The 14,766-nt window shown below is 43.5% G+C and overlaps 1 protein-coding gene across 5 annotated transcripts in view; it reads left to right on the top strand.

Annotated features, from left to right (window-relative positions):
• LOC124034346 (calcineurin-binding protein cabin-1-like) overlaps positions 1-14,766 on the top strand; it is a 61,371-nt gene that overhangs the window by 14,110 nt on the left and 32,495 nt on the right. For 3 of the 5 annotated variants that reach the window (XM_046347427.1, XM_046347426.1, XM_046347429.1), the window contains exons 28-30: positions 2,042-2,230; positions 2,427-2,878; positions 6,000-6,113. In XM_046347427.1, coding sequence (XP_046203383.1) covers positions 2,042-2,230; positions 2,427-2,878; positions 6,000-6,113 — 755 coding nt within the window. Of the gene's footprint in view, positions 1-1,304; positions 1,371-2,041; positions 2,231-2,426; positions 2,879-5,999; positions 6,114-14,766 lie in introns of all 5 variants that reach the window. The other 2 variants (XM_046347428.1, XM_046347425.1) reach the window with 1 other exon arrangement.

The raw sequence follows: 14,766 nt of genomic DNA, 5'->3' as shown, positions 1-14,766 counted from the left end.
TTATGGTAGAGAAATTAACATTTAATTATCTGGAAACGGCTCTGGAGGACATTCCTCCAGTCAGCATGCCAATTGCACGTTCCCTCAACTTGAGACATCTGTGGCATTGTGTTGTGTTATAAAACTGCACATTTTAGAGTGGTCTTTTATTGTCCCCAGCACAAGGTGCACCTGTGTAATGATCATGCTGTCTAATCAGCTTCTTGATATGCCACTTCTGTTAGTTGGATGGATTATCTTGGCAAAGGAGAAATGCTCACAAACAGGGATGTAAACACAATTTGTCAGAAATAAGCTTTTTGTGTTTTTGCAAAACGTCTGGGATCTTTTTATTTCAACTCATAAAACATGGGAACAACACTTTACATGTTGCGTTTTATATTTTTGTTCCGTATAAATTGACCATTCATTACAAACAGCCTTGCAAAATATCTTGGCAGTATATACTGTAAAAAACAGCTTTTGGTATTTTGTTTCCCCCCTATGCCCTGTTTAGTTTGAATGTCTGACTACTGCAGCCATATTGCCCATGTTGCCAGTTTTTCTGTCACCTTTTCCAGATTCCTTCCTACCTACCTACCCACCTGCCTGCTACCTCTCTGCCTGCTTGCTTCTGCCACCTGCTTTGTCATGTATATGCATGTGGATACCAAGGGATGTGTGCTGCCACTGGACAAATTCAGTCCTCTCACAAACAATCCACTAAATGGTTCATGGGCTACTATGGGTTACTATTTCGCTTGGGTTTGGTGTTGCTTACGTTTGCAACAGAGATCTTAACCTATTTGATTGTATTTAAAAGTTATACAATGATTACTATGCTTTCCATTGCAATTGTGTTCAATTGATATTTACATTTTAGCCATGCAGAGCGACATACAGTTAGTGCATTCATCTTAAGATGGCTAGGTGGGACAACCACGTCATGCATAATAAGTACTATTTTTCCTCAAAGTAGCTATCAGCAAAGTCAGCGCTAGTATGATGATATAATGCCAAATCAGTCCGACTGTGGTTGGACCCTCATTGGTACACATCTTCTGAGATAGATGATAGAAATGGACCACCGTGTGCAGGCAGGTTTGCCAGTGGATGCCGAGCCTTTCCTGCTTGATGCCTGTCTGAAGCGCATCATGGTAACTGCAATATGTAAGCAATTGTGGGGAGTAGAGGCGGTGCTGTTCTCAATTGAAGCATATGTTTATTTTCTTCCATCACACATGTACTGTAATATGATGTCTAATTGTCAAATCAGGAATTAAGCAATTTTTATTTATTTAAGCATATCCCAATATCTTCAACAGCCACCCCAGAACTTGACCATGATTACTGCCTGCCCAGGTCTCCAATGTGGCTGGCATCCCTGAATGGTACTGCACTTAAGACCCTCTTATATCCAGGACATTACAGAGTATCATGCACAATTTTAGGGACACAATTGCTCAGTGTAAAAGTGTCCCTAAATGAGTTCCACAAACTTCGTCACCACTCCACACTTTCTATTTTTATGGGGCAGTCCTTGCAACACCTATATCAGCTAAATTTGTACATTTAGCTAATTACAGGGAATCTTTAACAAGTCCCCTGAGCTCCTTTCACAGAACTTTGTTGCCCTCCTGCTAATTTGGTTATTATCTGCAGAGGATTTCAGCTTCTTGCTGAGGTTGCACAATATGCTTATTAAGAAGAATGCTGGCATCTAGTTTTTAGGTGGCTTGAGTGCTGTGTAAAAGCAGAGGCCTCCCTCGAAGCATGACTAAGGTCTGGAGATTTTTGTGTATGTACGATTACTGTAATGGCTGTCTGGCAGATGAACCTGATGATGTTTGCATAAATAGACATACTTTGCTACACACACACAACCCTTTTCATTCTTGGAGACAAGTACCTATTTTATTCCTGAATGAAAACCTTAACTGCTTTGTGATTGATCCCTTGATAAGGAGTAGGTGGGTGTCCGTGGCCCATCCATGGGTATGGCTGGTCCATGCGTGTGACTGGCACCCATGCCAGACCTGTGTTTGTGTTTGACCCCTGGCAGAGCGCAGTCAGGACAGTGTGGTGGTGATGCTGTCTGACTCCAACTCCACCCAGGATGCCTTCACAGACCCCGCCAGCTCCCAGGACAGTAGCCATGCTAAGCTACAGTCTCAGTCTGGGAAGGGCAGTACGTCTTCCTCTGAGAACACCACCCCCATCAAGGAGGGCCAGCCTACAGTTGAAGACACGGGTGGGTGTTGTTCCTTTTATCCTGAAATGCAGTTAAGGAAATTAGTTCTACCCGAACACCAGCTTTAGTATTTGCTAAATGGGGTTTTTCTTTTGTGATATTGTAAGCCAATGACTTGTGTTTTAGAGGGGACAGGACGTATTGAGAATGGATCATGTTAATATTTCGCTCCTCTTCAAACCCTGAATTCCTCAAGGCTCACATGGGGGAAGAAGCAATGAGGGCGCGACTGTAATCTTGCTGGAGGACAAAGAACAAGTCCAAGAAGTAGAAGACACCATGTCATTGACAGTACCTGAGGCTGATGCCCAAAAGCCGACCATAGATCCCTGCCCTCATGCACTGCCTGTTCCATCCACCCCACCAAAGGCCTCGTCCACTCCCCAGATCACCCCCCAAACCCCCACTCCTCAGGCCACCCCCCAGACTCCCGCCAGCGATGGGAAGAGCCGTCACCAGAGATGGCCCGAGCCCCCTCCAGAGGTTGTGGAGGTGCCCAAGGCCCTCCCTGCTGAGCGGACAGAGCAGCGCCACATGCTGGTGGAGATGTGTGTCCATGCTCTCTTCCTCTGCCTGAGCCGCTTCCCTCAGCATTACAAGAGCCTCTATCGCCTGGCCTTCTTCTACACCAACAGCAAAACCCAACAGGTTAGTTAGCCCACCCTCCCTCATGGCATGCACGGTCACTAACATTCATTCACAGAATGTTTAAACAGGAAAATTAAACAATTTATATACCACACCGTAAACCTATCATCAGTGGCATTAAATCTGACATTTTAAATCCCTCTGACACCATGAGTCTAGTTCCTCTTGTCAATTGTGCTAGTTTGCCTGCAGTTTATGTGACTACAGAAGGTGCTGAAAGAGGAGAGTGTGCTTTGTACCCAAGGCTCTGTGGGTAGAGGTGTGCGTGGGTGGCAACAGCGCAGTGCTCTCTCAGCCAGGTTTGGCACAGCGAGGCTGCGTAGTGTCGTGACGTCCTACAGTAAGCATTTTGCCAGTCAGACCATCCTATGGGGACTGCTGGTCCCAATTCAATGAAGTTGGATTAGCCAATAGCCAGGGCAGAGTTCTGGCCATTGATAACAGCTTAGTGAACTGTTACTGTTTTCTTTAGTAACCTTTTGAGACTTATGTAGCTCACCTCAGAGTGTGCTGTTCATCTTGTTGTTAGAGGATTTATTCAGGCAGGTGACGGACCTGGGCCCGTGACTTGCTTTATTTTACTGCCCCAGTGTTTTAGACTTAACAAAATCACAAAGCCTACACCTTTAAGAAGTAAATAGGTCCTGAAAGTAAGTCCATAATTGTTTATTTAATTCCCTGTGGAGTTCTGTTAAAATGTCAAGTGACTACCTACTGCTCAGTGTTAGCGACCAGTGGTGGCATTGTGGGTGTTCAGGTCTGTAGCGATGAACCTATTTGTTTTTCCAGTACAAATCCTACTTCCTCTGTGTTTTAAATTACAGGCTAAGGTTATTATACATTTGTCAGAGAATACTAGATTTATGGGTTAGTATTGTAACAGGAATGTGTGGTGGATAGATAGATGAGAATTTGAATAGCTCTGTCTCTATGCAGAATATTCTGATAGCTTTTATGAATTTGTATTAAATATGATAATACATAGTACCTTTTCAGCATTATGTTACGTTACAGCCTTATTCTACAATGGATTAAATAAAAACAATTCCTTCGCAATCTACACACAATAACCCAAAATGACAAAACTGAAATACCTCATTTACATAAGTATTCAGACCTTTTGCTATGAGACTCGAAATTGAGCTCAGGTGCATCCTGTTTCTATTGAGCATCCTTGAGATGTTTTGAAAAACTTGGAGTCAACTTGTGGTAAATTCAATTGATTGGACGTGATTTGGAAAGGCACACACCTGTCTATATAGGTTCCACAGTTGACAGTGCATGTCAGAGCAAAAACCAAGCCATGATGTCGAAGGAATTGCCTGTAGAGCTCCGAGACAGGATTGTGTCTAGGCACAGATCTGGGGAAGGGTACGAAAAAAATGTCTGCAGCATTGAAGGTCCCCAAGAAGAACACATTGCCCTCCATCATTCTTAAATGGAAGAATTTAGGAACCACCAAGACTCTTCCTAGAGCTGTCCACCGGTCCAAACTGAGCAATCGGGGGAGAAGGGCCTTGGTCAGGGAGGTGACCAAGAACCCGATCGTCACGCTGACAGAGCTCCTCTGTGGAGATGGGAGGACCTTCCAGAAGGACAACCATCTCGACAGCATCTCACCAATCACGTCTTTTCGGTATAGTGGCCAGAAGGAAGCAACTCTTCAGTAAAAGGCACATGAAAGCCTGCTTGTAGTTTGCCAAAAGGCATCTAAATGACTCTCTGACCATGAGAAACAAGATTCTCTGGTCTGATGAAACCAAGATTGAACTCTAGCCTGATTGCCAAGCCTCACGTTTGGAGGAAACCTGGCACCATCCCTACGGTGAAGCATATTGGTGGCAGCATCATGCTGTGGGGATGTTTTTTAGCGGCAGGATCGAGGCAAAGTACAGAGAGAACCTGCTCCAGAGCGGGGGTGAAGGTTCCCCTTCCAACAGGGCAACGACACTAAGCACACAACGAAGACAACATCGGGACAAGTCTCAATGTCCTTGAGTGGTTCAGACAGAGCTCGGACTTGAACCCGATCTAACATTTCTGGAGAGACCTGAAAATAGCTGTGCAGCAATGCTCCCTGACAGAGCTTGAGTGGATCTGCAGAGAAGATTGGGAAGAACTCCCCAAATACAGGTGTGCCAAGCTTGTAGCATCATACCCAAGAAGACTCGAAGGCTGTAATCGCTGCAATAGGTGCTTCAACAAAGTACTAAGTAAAGGGTCAAAATACTTACGGAAATGTGATATTTCAATTTTTTTATATTTTTTTAAATAAATTAGGAAAAGATTTCTGTAAACTGTTTTTGCTTTGTCATTATGAGGTGGTGTGTGTAGATTGCTGAGAAAAAAAAGCTATTTTTTAATCTATTTTAGAATAAGGCTGTAATCCAACAATGTGGAGAAAGTCAAGGGGTCTGAATACTTTCTGCTGGCAATGTACTGTTCCTAATGAATAGAACACAGCTTGAGGACACCCTTGTCTCAAAAACAAATGGTTTTGACCGCTTGGAACTTGAAGTGAAGCTTCTCCTCCCGATCATGCTGTTCTGCTTGTAAAATGATTATCAACTTTACACACCTTATGTAAAAATGAAAAATTACTATTGGCTGAACTATATCTACTTGAATATAAAGTTGAATCCCTCCTCTCTAGCTGGGGATGAACTGCCCCCCTCTAGTAAAGCCTCTAGTTCTCCCAGAAACAGTTAGGGTAAACATGAATTGGCTGGGACAGACAGTTTGAGGCTAATCAGGAAGTCAGAGATTGACAGGAGGACCTGTAATCGCAGGTCATTTGGCACTGGGTTTTTACAGAACATCACAGTGACGTTTTAAAAAGGGAGAACCACTTTTATGTCAATAACTTGACTTCAGCTACAGTCACTTTGTACTGTTAAACTGCAGTTAGTTGTGTCCATCAGAGCTGCTATGACAGGGAACAAGGTAGCAAAACAGTGAGGTTAGGTAGTGGATGATGCAGATGAAAAAGAGCGATTAAAAAAAAAAACTTGTGGTTTGATGTAGCTAACTGTTTTACCTTTTTTAGTCTTGTTTGTGGTCTGCCTCTTGAGGGACTGTTTTCAAATCCCCAGTCTTCTGATTATGTTTTATGTTTTCCTAGAATCTGCGGTGGGCACGAGATGTGTTGCTAGGAAGCAGTGTCCCATGGCAACAGCTGAAGCACATGCCAGCACAAGGACTTTTCTGCGAGAGGAACAAGACAAACCTGTTCAATGTAAGTTCACCAAGCCAGCTCTGCTATCTAGGTCCTGTTACTCACCTGGCTAACCATTACTATGCACCAGTCCTGGTTCTCAGTTTGTTTTACAGTTTGGAAAGTGAAGTTCTTTTTTGGAATATTGCAAACTCAATAGTAAGTTACAGAATTTACACCCAATTTGACTCAATCTAATCAAAGTCAGTGACTGGAAGGAAATGCTGAGTTAATTTGGCGTGTCTTCCAATCGACTTCCTCCTCGACTTGTAGCAATAACATTCTGCACCAGGAGAGACCCTTAATAGCTAAAACAATGGAGGGAGGACTTAGAGATTCCAACATTGCATCAGTTGTTTAAACTTAAATGAAAAGGGTACTTCTGTGAATTACATACTTAGTGTGTCAACCTTCTCATTACATCCTGTTGTAAGTCCTCCAAGAGATATTTCTCCTTGCTGCAACTCTTCTTAGTCCCAGTTATCCATGCAATATGTTTTTTGCATGTTATTGTATGGTAGCTTTAAGCCTGGATGTATGGAGTCCCAGGTAGCACTGTCATGAGTTGAAGCATGTGTGGCGGTCTGTGGAGGGTCTGGAGACGAGGACAATGATCAGTAATGTCACTGCTGGTGTTGAGCCAGGGAGTAGGCCTACTCGGAGGAGGTTTCCCAGGTCACATGAAAAGTCAGATGAAAATCAGCAGTGGTGTGACTCAACAGCTGTTGTCTTGTCTGCCATGGACTTCAGTATCACTGATCCCTGAGCCTGACAGACAGACAGACCAGTCATTGTCAGTGGTGATATGTGTTGTGCCTTCTGTGTGACAGAGGGGACAATGATTGTGCTGGTTTTCCTCAGTGACAGAATGACCAAATGGCTGGATGAGAGATGATATTAGACATGAGATGATAGGTTACCTGATGGGACTTGGTCTTCAGTGGAGTGTTTTTCAATGGGGAGGCCAGGCCACACCACCTGAATAAGGGTTTCTCTAGATCATTGGTTCACTACTGGTTTTGCCTCGGGACCAGATTGTCTCAGTCACGACCCAATATTTGCATTGCAAAATTGGCAAAATGCCATCTGGAAAGCTATTTTTAATGCTATATTGATAGTCAATGTAGCAATTTACACTGAGTGTACAAAACGGTAAGAATACTTTCCTAATATTGAGTTTCACCCCCTTTTGCCCTCCTAGCAGCCTCAATTCGTCAGGGCATGAACTCTACACAGTGTCAAGCTTTCCACAGGGATGCTGGCCAATGTTGACTCATGCTCCTCCCCTTCATCTACACTGATTGAAGTGAATTTAACAGTGGTCATAGCATTCACCTGGTCATGGAAAGAGCAGGTTTGTTTTGTACACTCAGTGTATATGACAAGGGAACTACATCCCCACCTTTTCCATTGTTAGTAATAAATGCTGCCCATATTCTTGATAAAGAATGTTAGTAAGTTCACTGGTTTGAAACACAAAATTAACCAACTGTTCCTAAATAGTGATCTTATTAGCTCTATTGTCAGTACTAATTGAAGAAAGTTCGGATTTTAAATTATTCAAAAATGCAGGCTCATTACACCCTTCTAACTGGTTTTAGCAGTTTAAGTTCAGACTGGAGTATTTTCCATTTCAATTTGAAAAAATAAAGTTCTCAGACACCCTCGACCCATTCGAAACCTCCCGTGACCCAAATTTGGGTCGCCACGACCCCTCCAGTTGAGAATCACTGTACTCAGTCCTATATTGCAGCCTAATGTAGGTCACACTGGCCTAGTTTTCATCTGGTTTTGGCTGGTGTTACATCAACTGGGCCACCATCAAGAGTAGCCTAACCTATATTCTGCTGTTTTGACATGTTCCAGACTGTGGCATGCAGCACCCTCTGTTTGACTGGTAGTAAGCCTTCTTAAAACTGTTCTCATGTAGTCTCAATCATCTTGTGTTTCACCAATCGTAAATGTTGTGCATCGAAGAATATGTATAATGTAGTAACTAAACAGGTTTATTAGAAAACACAGCTGATTAAACAAATTGCATTCTTAACTGAAGATCATGATTAGATGATTATTGGAGTCAGGTGTGTTAGATGGGGCTGGGGCAGAAGTGTGACACCAGTCAGGCCTCTGAGGACTGGAGTTAACCCAGACCTGAAAGAAATCAACCATGACAGGGAATCCCCAATGGAAACACAGCTGTAGATGGACAATAATATTATGGATTTGATATATATATATTTAGTTTACAGTTGCTGTAACATAATGTTGATGATTCCAGTAAATAAAGGCCTAAGTCCTCTGGCCTGCTCCCTCAGGCAGGGCTGTGCAGGGCTGACTGCTCTGCAGGCTGGGCTCCAGGATGACAGTCCTGGGGGGGGGGGTTAAATCCATGAGGGGGGGCAAAACTAGGATTTCTTTAGATAGGCTTCATAGCTTAAAATTAAATCATTACAACTATAGGCTACATTTCGGTTGAATTTGTGACACGATGCAATGAGCGGAACCCAGCTACCACTTCTCCAGGTGCGCAATATTTTCTGTGTGGGAGAGTTTAAGAAATATAAACTAAATCAAACTAATTGCATATTTTATAGTCCGAATTTTCTTACATGGCAGTAGCTAATTTGAATCTGCCACGAATAGAGCAAAGGCCCATTCCGAGAGCAACACACGCTATAGGAAGAGAGCAACACCCGCACGCTATAGGAAGAGAGCAACACCGGCGCGCTATAGGAAGAGAGCAACACCGGCGCGCTATAGGAAGAGAGCAACACCGGCGCGCTATAGGAAGAGAGCAACACCGGCGCGCTATAGGAAGAGAGCAACACCGGCGCACTATAGGAAGAGAGCAGGGAGGGGATGAAAAAGTAGGCTGTGTCATTTTCATAGTATTGACATCACTTTTACACCAGCCTATCTCATAATGACTAATACAAATGAATGATAATAGAGTGAAAGTTTTCCTAATTGTTTTTGTAAGTTACACACGGTATTGGTCCAACATACAAATTGTTTAAACATGTAGGCCTATTTAAAAAAATAACAGCCGTAAACACAACTGTCATTTTGCACACAAGAAAGCACGTGATGTTGAAGAGAATCCCCAGGAAGACTGAAAGCCCAAGGTGGGTTCATTAAGAAAGCACACACTGTAACCGTTGATTCAGGGCCATGGACAGAAGGCTACCTTCAGTCAGGATAAAGTTAGATGCACTGACAATTTCAGCATTACCTCAGAGTACAACTAATAGGCTACATTGGTCATTGTCCTGATACCCATCAAATAACGCAAAGATGTGTGTATATATATATATCAATTAAACACACAAAAGATGCATTGAAGTAAAAAGCAAAGGCTTAAACTACACATTACATAAAAACATCAGCCAAACAACCAGAAGGATTACATGAGGGAAAACCAATGAATGAATGAAGCTTATCATTTAGACTAGTTACAGTCTCCTCCATGCTGTTGTGAACCTCATGAGAATTTTCTGACTCCATTCTCCTTCCTGACAAAAATGTACTTGTCAGGTCCCTCTCAAACGCCAGCTGGACAAGCTGTGCTTTTTGTTGATGTAACATACTGCGTCTGTGTTCACTGAATACGTTCTTCAGAGTGGAGAAGGAATTTTCGCACATTGCTGTATACGTCCCAATTGTTAAGCCAAATTCGTGTTTCAGTGCCAACATCACAGTCGGCATTGTTGAAAAAGGCCCACCGTATCTTTTAAGGAAACTGATTGTTGTTGCTGGCTGTGGTTGCGATTTCACTTTGCAGTAATTAATAAACTCTGCTTCGACAGGTTCACTTTTGGTTGGATTCAACAGGTTGTCAGGTGCTAGTGGCTGGGGTAATGGAGGTGCAGGTGCTTGTTGTGATATCACCCTCATGATATTTGTGCTAGGCCCCGGATCTTCTCCATGTTGTTGGTCAGCAGACAGCGTGGGGGATGGGTGGGTATTACATTTGCTGCTTGGCTCCTCAACCTTAATGGTCGGGCCAGCCGTTTGCTCGGTTAGCTCGGCATCACACTCGACATGGTGGTCCTCCGTTTTATTTTGCTCTTGGTAATGCAAAGCCTTTTTCGGATATCCATGCAAATTAGCCAGCTGTCATTATTAATCTCGCCACGAACAAAATTTAGCGAATCTAGTAGCTACTAGCTAGATGATTAGCTGTCTGGAAAAGTTAACTACTTTTATTCCCTTTGTGAGAGAACTGTCAATTTGACCCGGTCCTGGTTGGGATCCAATGAGCTTCCTAAACAAGGTAATGAATGCGGTACCTTATGACATTGCATGGCTAGGTAAACAATCAGAATGCATTTTGGGATTTTTAACTACTAAATATAGCATCTCCCCCCTCTGATCATGAGCGCACACCCGGCATAGCCTCTGTACCGCTGTGCACAACTGGCAGGCCCGACAACACTCCATTGGCAAGACCAGGCATTGTAAATCATATACCATTTGTTATGTTATGGGGAAACAACTTGGAGGGTACAAACTCTATCGGGGGGTCAAAAGCTCTGCCACCCCATATAACGGGCTCTGCTGGCCTGCTCCATTCCGTAATCCTGCAGAGTCACGATGTGATTGCTCAGGCATGGTGTTGCCCACACACACGCACTGTATGTGCTTACATATTTATCCGCCTACGCACCCACACATGCACTCTACTGCAAGCTACAGACAAAATGGATGCCATCTTTCTGGATCTTGCAAAGACAGTACAGTATGAAGATGGGCAGAAACTGCTTCTCCCAATAGAAATCCCAGATCACACTTGTAGGCGATATCATGGCTAGCTCATAGAAACACGTCACCGGGTCTAACGGTCGAGTCGTGCAGAACTGTGCATGTGCAGGCCATCAAATCAAAGCCACTCCTTCGAGTTATTTCAGGAGGTTGGAGTAATAACATGTTTAACTACTACAGACATTGGCTCGAATCTAGGTTGTGCCTTTAGGTTTCGAGAAAATGAACAACTAAGGAAAACATTTTCACTTCTCTCATTGACTTCTCTAACCCCAAACCCCAGCCTGGTCTGCTTCATAAGTGTTGCCGGAAGTCTCGTGATGTTGTCCCGCCTATAGGTTTAGAGACTCTGTGGATCCTGTTTCAGAGGAATTACATTACTTTCTAGTCTTTTAACATTGAAATATATCTTGGGGCTTTTTCCCTCACTTTAAACCTTTGTCTTCATTGCACCGAGATGCTAACTAAGTGTGTTTGTGGCTATACAAAAACGTGTTCTTGAGTCCAGTACTTATATAAACTGTGGTGTAACTGTGTCAGTTTTGCTTTTGTACAGTACTGGAATGTTGGGTGTGTTTTGCTTGTCTACCTAGCATCGTGTGGCACATTGAGTTATGTAGGTGGAGCTGCTGAGACCAGTAGAACTAGTTGGTATGAGCAAGTAGGGGAGGAGGAGTGTGAAGGCAGTGGAACATGTTTTAATATATTGACTATTTTAATGTGTTCCTTTCTCTGAGTTCCTGTCTGGCTTTGTAGCACTAACACCGCTTCGGTGCTGTCCTGTCTGTCTACCCTCCCTGCTGGAGAGCTCATCATGTCAGCAGGTTGTTGTCTTGTTTTACAAGAACATAAGCTCTGCACGTGGACAAATCGGAACATTTTAGCACCACACAAATAAGGGACCGTTCCCGGCTACACACACAATGCATGTGTGGCTGGTAGCCTTATGTCTGCCTTGCCACTCACGGAATCTTGATTTTGAAATGTTTTTTGAAATGATCCACGCGTTGAAAGAATGTTTTCATTCCACCCACCAGCAGATTTTTTTTTTGAAGCTCACCCACAACTCTACTAATGATTAGCCCAATAGGGTAAATGCAGATAGGCAACCCCATGCTTCAGTCTATTTATTTATAGCCACTATGCTGTATCAGTTGGGCTACAGGTAGTAATGCTTATTGCTAATAGCATACCTAATACCTAATAGTATGGACCTTGCATAAGCTATATGCTCGGTCCAATATGTTAAAATCATTTTACCAATATGTTATTTAGCCAATTTCTCGAGGTAGAAATTATATTTTAGATGTCAGCATAATTTTGTTTTCATAAATTTTGGAGAATAATATATTTTTAATGTCCACCAACCCCCTTCCCCCACTACAAATGTTTTTCTCCAGAGGAAACACTGTACAGGTTAGGCCGACACACTCATTCCTGTCTTTCCTTACTTCTTCAACTACTTCTCTATCCTCCCTCCCATAGCTCCATTTTACTCCGTTCAAATCAGCTGCTTATTCCAAGTCAGCTTTTTCAGCTTGCCAACTCTTCCTCTCTCTCGGTGTCTTCCTGTTGCTCACTTTCTTTTGTGTGATCATGCTCTCCCCCTCCTTGTTGCTGCTCTCGCTAGCTCTCTTTCTCCTCATTGCTCTCTCTCCCTTCTCTGTTTGTGTGTGTGTGTGTGCAGTTATGGGCGGGAATAAGTCGACCCGTCGCTGATTGGCTGGCTACAGTCTAAAGGGGTGGGCACTATGATGTCTATAGAGTGAGAGCGAGAAGGGTGGAGGGAAAACAACCTAGCAGGCTGGGGTCATGGGAGTTTGAGAGTGTGTGGGTGTTTTTGTTTTGAGATGGCAGGGTTTGAAAGAGAGAAAGGAGCGAGTCAGCCCGTCTGTCAGTGGCACGCTGAGTCTCTGGGCCCTGATGCCAGCACCGTTTCTGCTCCCCTCGTCCAGGCTGCTGCCCTCTTCCTCTCCACCTCTTCTTTCTCCAGCTCTGCCTTGCGCAGCTCTTCTCTCCTGCTGTCTCCTGCAGCCTTCACAGCCCCAGCGCCTGCATGCAGCCCACCCCTCTCTATCTCAGTGTGAGTTTCTCTATGGCTGCCAGGGCCGCTGGTGCTGCTACAGCCAGCAGGAAAACATCCAAAAGAATACACGCGCAGACACAAGTGGAGTAGCTTTCGTTGGTGATGGTGAGTCTCTCCTTTGCCGCCTTTCTTTTTTTTCTCACTCTGCCTGTTTTATTAGGGAAAGAGGACATGATTGTATTATTTTTTTCATGTGAGTGGAGTTCTTCCACAGTTTATGGAGTTAGTGTAGTACTTTCATGGAGCATGGTGGGGTTGATTCACCCCCCCCCCTTCTGTGGAGAGGGAGGCAAAGTTGTGTTGAGCCATCTGCTCGCAACGGAGATGAATGATTACTCTACACCTGGCTTTTCTCAAGAATACAGAGCGATGGAGTGATCATGTAAACTGGTTGTATGAAAGTGCGTAGTAGAAGTCATTTCCTGTTGCTATTTCCCCCGGGTGTAATGGTTTGATAGGAGGTAACGGCGTGAGATGTTTGTTTGAGCCTGAGGTGATGTGTTCTGACATCATAAAGTAGGCATGTAGTGGTGTGGCATGTAGTGGTGATTTAATGGGTTATGGCTGGGCTAAGGGGAGTGAAAGGAGCTGGTGTTGTGCTAGGAGCAGGTGTTGTGCTAGGTAGGAAGGGGAGATACTCAACACGCAGAAACTAAAAGGCAATAGGGGAAGTTGGCTGTTTTATTAATTGAGTGTTATTAATTGGACTATTAGTTTTCCTATTTTAGATCATTACATTTGCAGAAATAATTGATTGGGTGACGTGTAATCCACGGTAATATAACCCACGAGTGATAACTAGCGTCCCCAGGAAACATAATCAATCCTGGCAACTCTGAAAAGCATGGTCCCTCTATGGAGATGAATATAGTATCTTGCATCACAGTGGTGTTGTTATTTGATAGGATACCTGCTACATTAGCTACATACTGTGGGATTGTGGATATAGAGTCCCAGGCAGGAAGGGGTGGAGGGGTTCCCTCTGATAGGAGGGGTTTGGTGGGCGTGGCCAGGCTGTGTGCTTCCAGGCCTCCTAACACTATAGGGAGAGAATCTCCTTTTCCTCTCTTTGTCTTTCTTAAGGTTGGCTAGCAGGGACAAAGCATGAGCAGAAGGCACTTTCTTTCAAATCTGCCTGAATTATTGATGCAGTCATTATTATGTTGCTATGTTTAATGCCCGATCAGATAATGCATTTTGAATTCCCTGTGATAGAGCGTGTGCTGTGCGTGGGCCAGGGGTGTAAACACACATCCATCTCTCACACAAAGCCGTGAGCGCAATAACATTTACCCATGAACAGCTTGTAAACAATTGCTGCAGAGAGCAACAAATATGGAGCATATCTTGACCTCCATTAGAATAAAACAAATAAAGCATTTTGATAATCAGCGGTGCTGTATATGTCATGTCATTTTTGAAACTGGTTGTAATATATTTTATTTCACTTGTACCCAGGAAGATCAATCAACATCAAAGTAGCACAAACAAGTTTGGCTGGTTACCATTTTAGAAAAACATAAAGAAAATGTTAAGACATCTAGAGGAAAAATTCTAGTTCTCACAGGCTGGTCATTCAATATGGTTAACATGCATCCAGAGTAGAAGAGGGCTGTTCTGACAGATCATTATTATAGAATGTTTATTAACATTGATGGTCTTCATTGCCTCTTCTTGACAAAATGAGGCCGACTGACTCTGGAATGCAATTTGATTTGATAGGTATGTTCTGTTTATCATTTATTTCCTGCTTGGCTTCTCTCCAAAGACTGAAAATGTCAACAGACAATGTGGACCTGTTTGTTAGGCTGAGGAAAAGACTCCCAG

Source organism: Oncorhynchus gorbuscha, linkage group LG04, assembly GCF_021184085.1.
Source record: "Oncorhynchus gorbuscha isolate QuinsamMale2020 ecotype Even-year linkage group LG04, OgorEven_v1.0, whole genome shotgun sequence".
NCBI lineage: Eukaryota > Metazoa > Chordata > Actinopteri > Salmoniformes > Salmonidae > Oncorhynchus > Oncorhynchus gorbuscha.
This window is presented reverse-complemented; position numbering and strand designations above follow the sequence as displayed.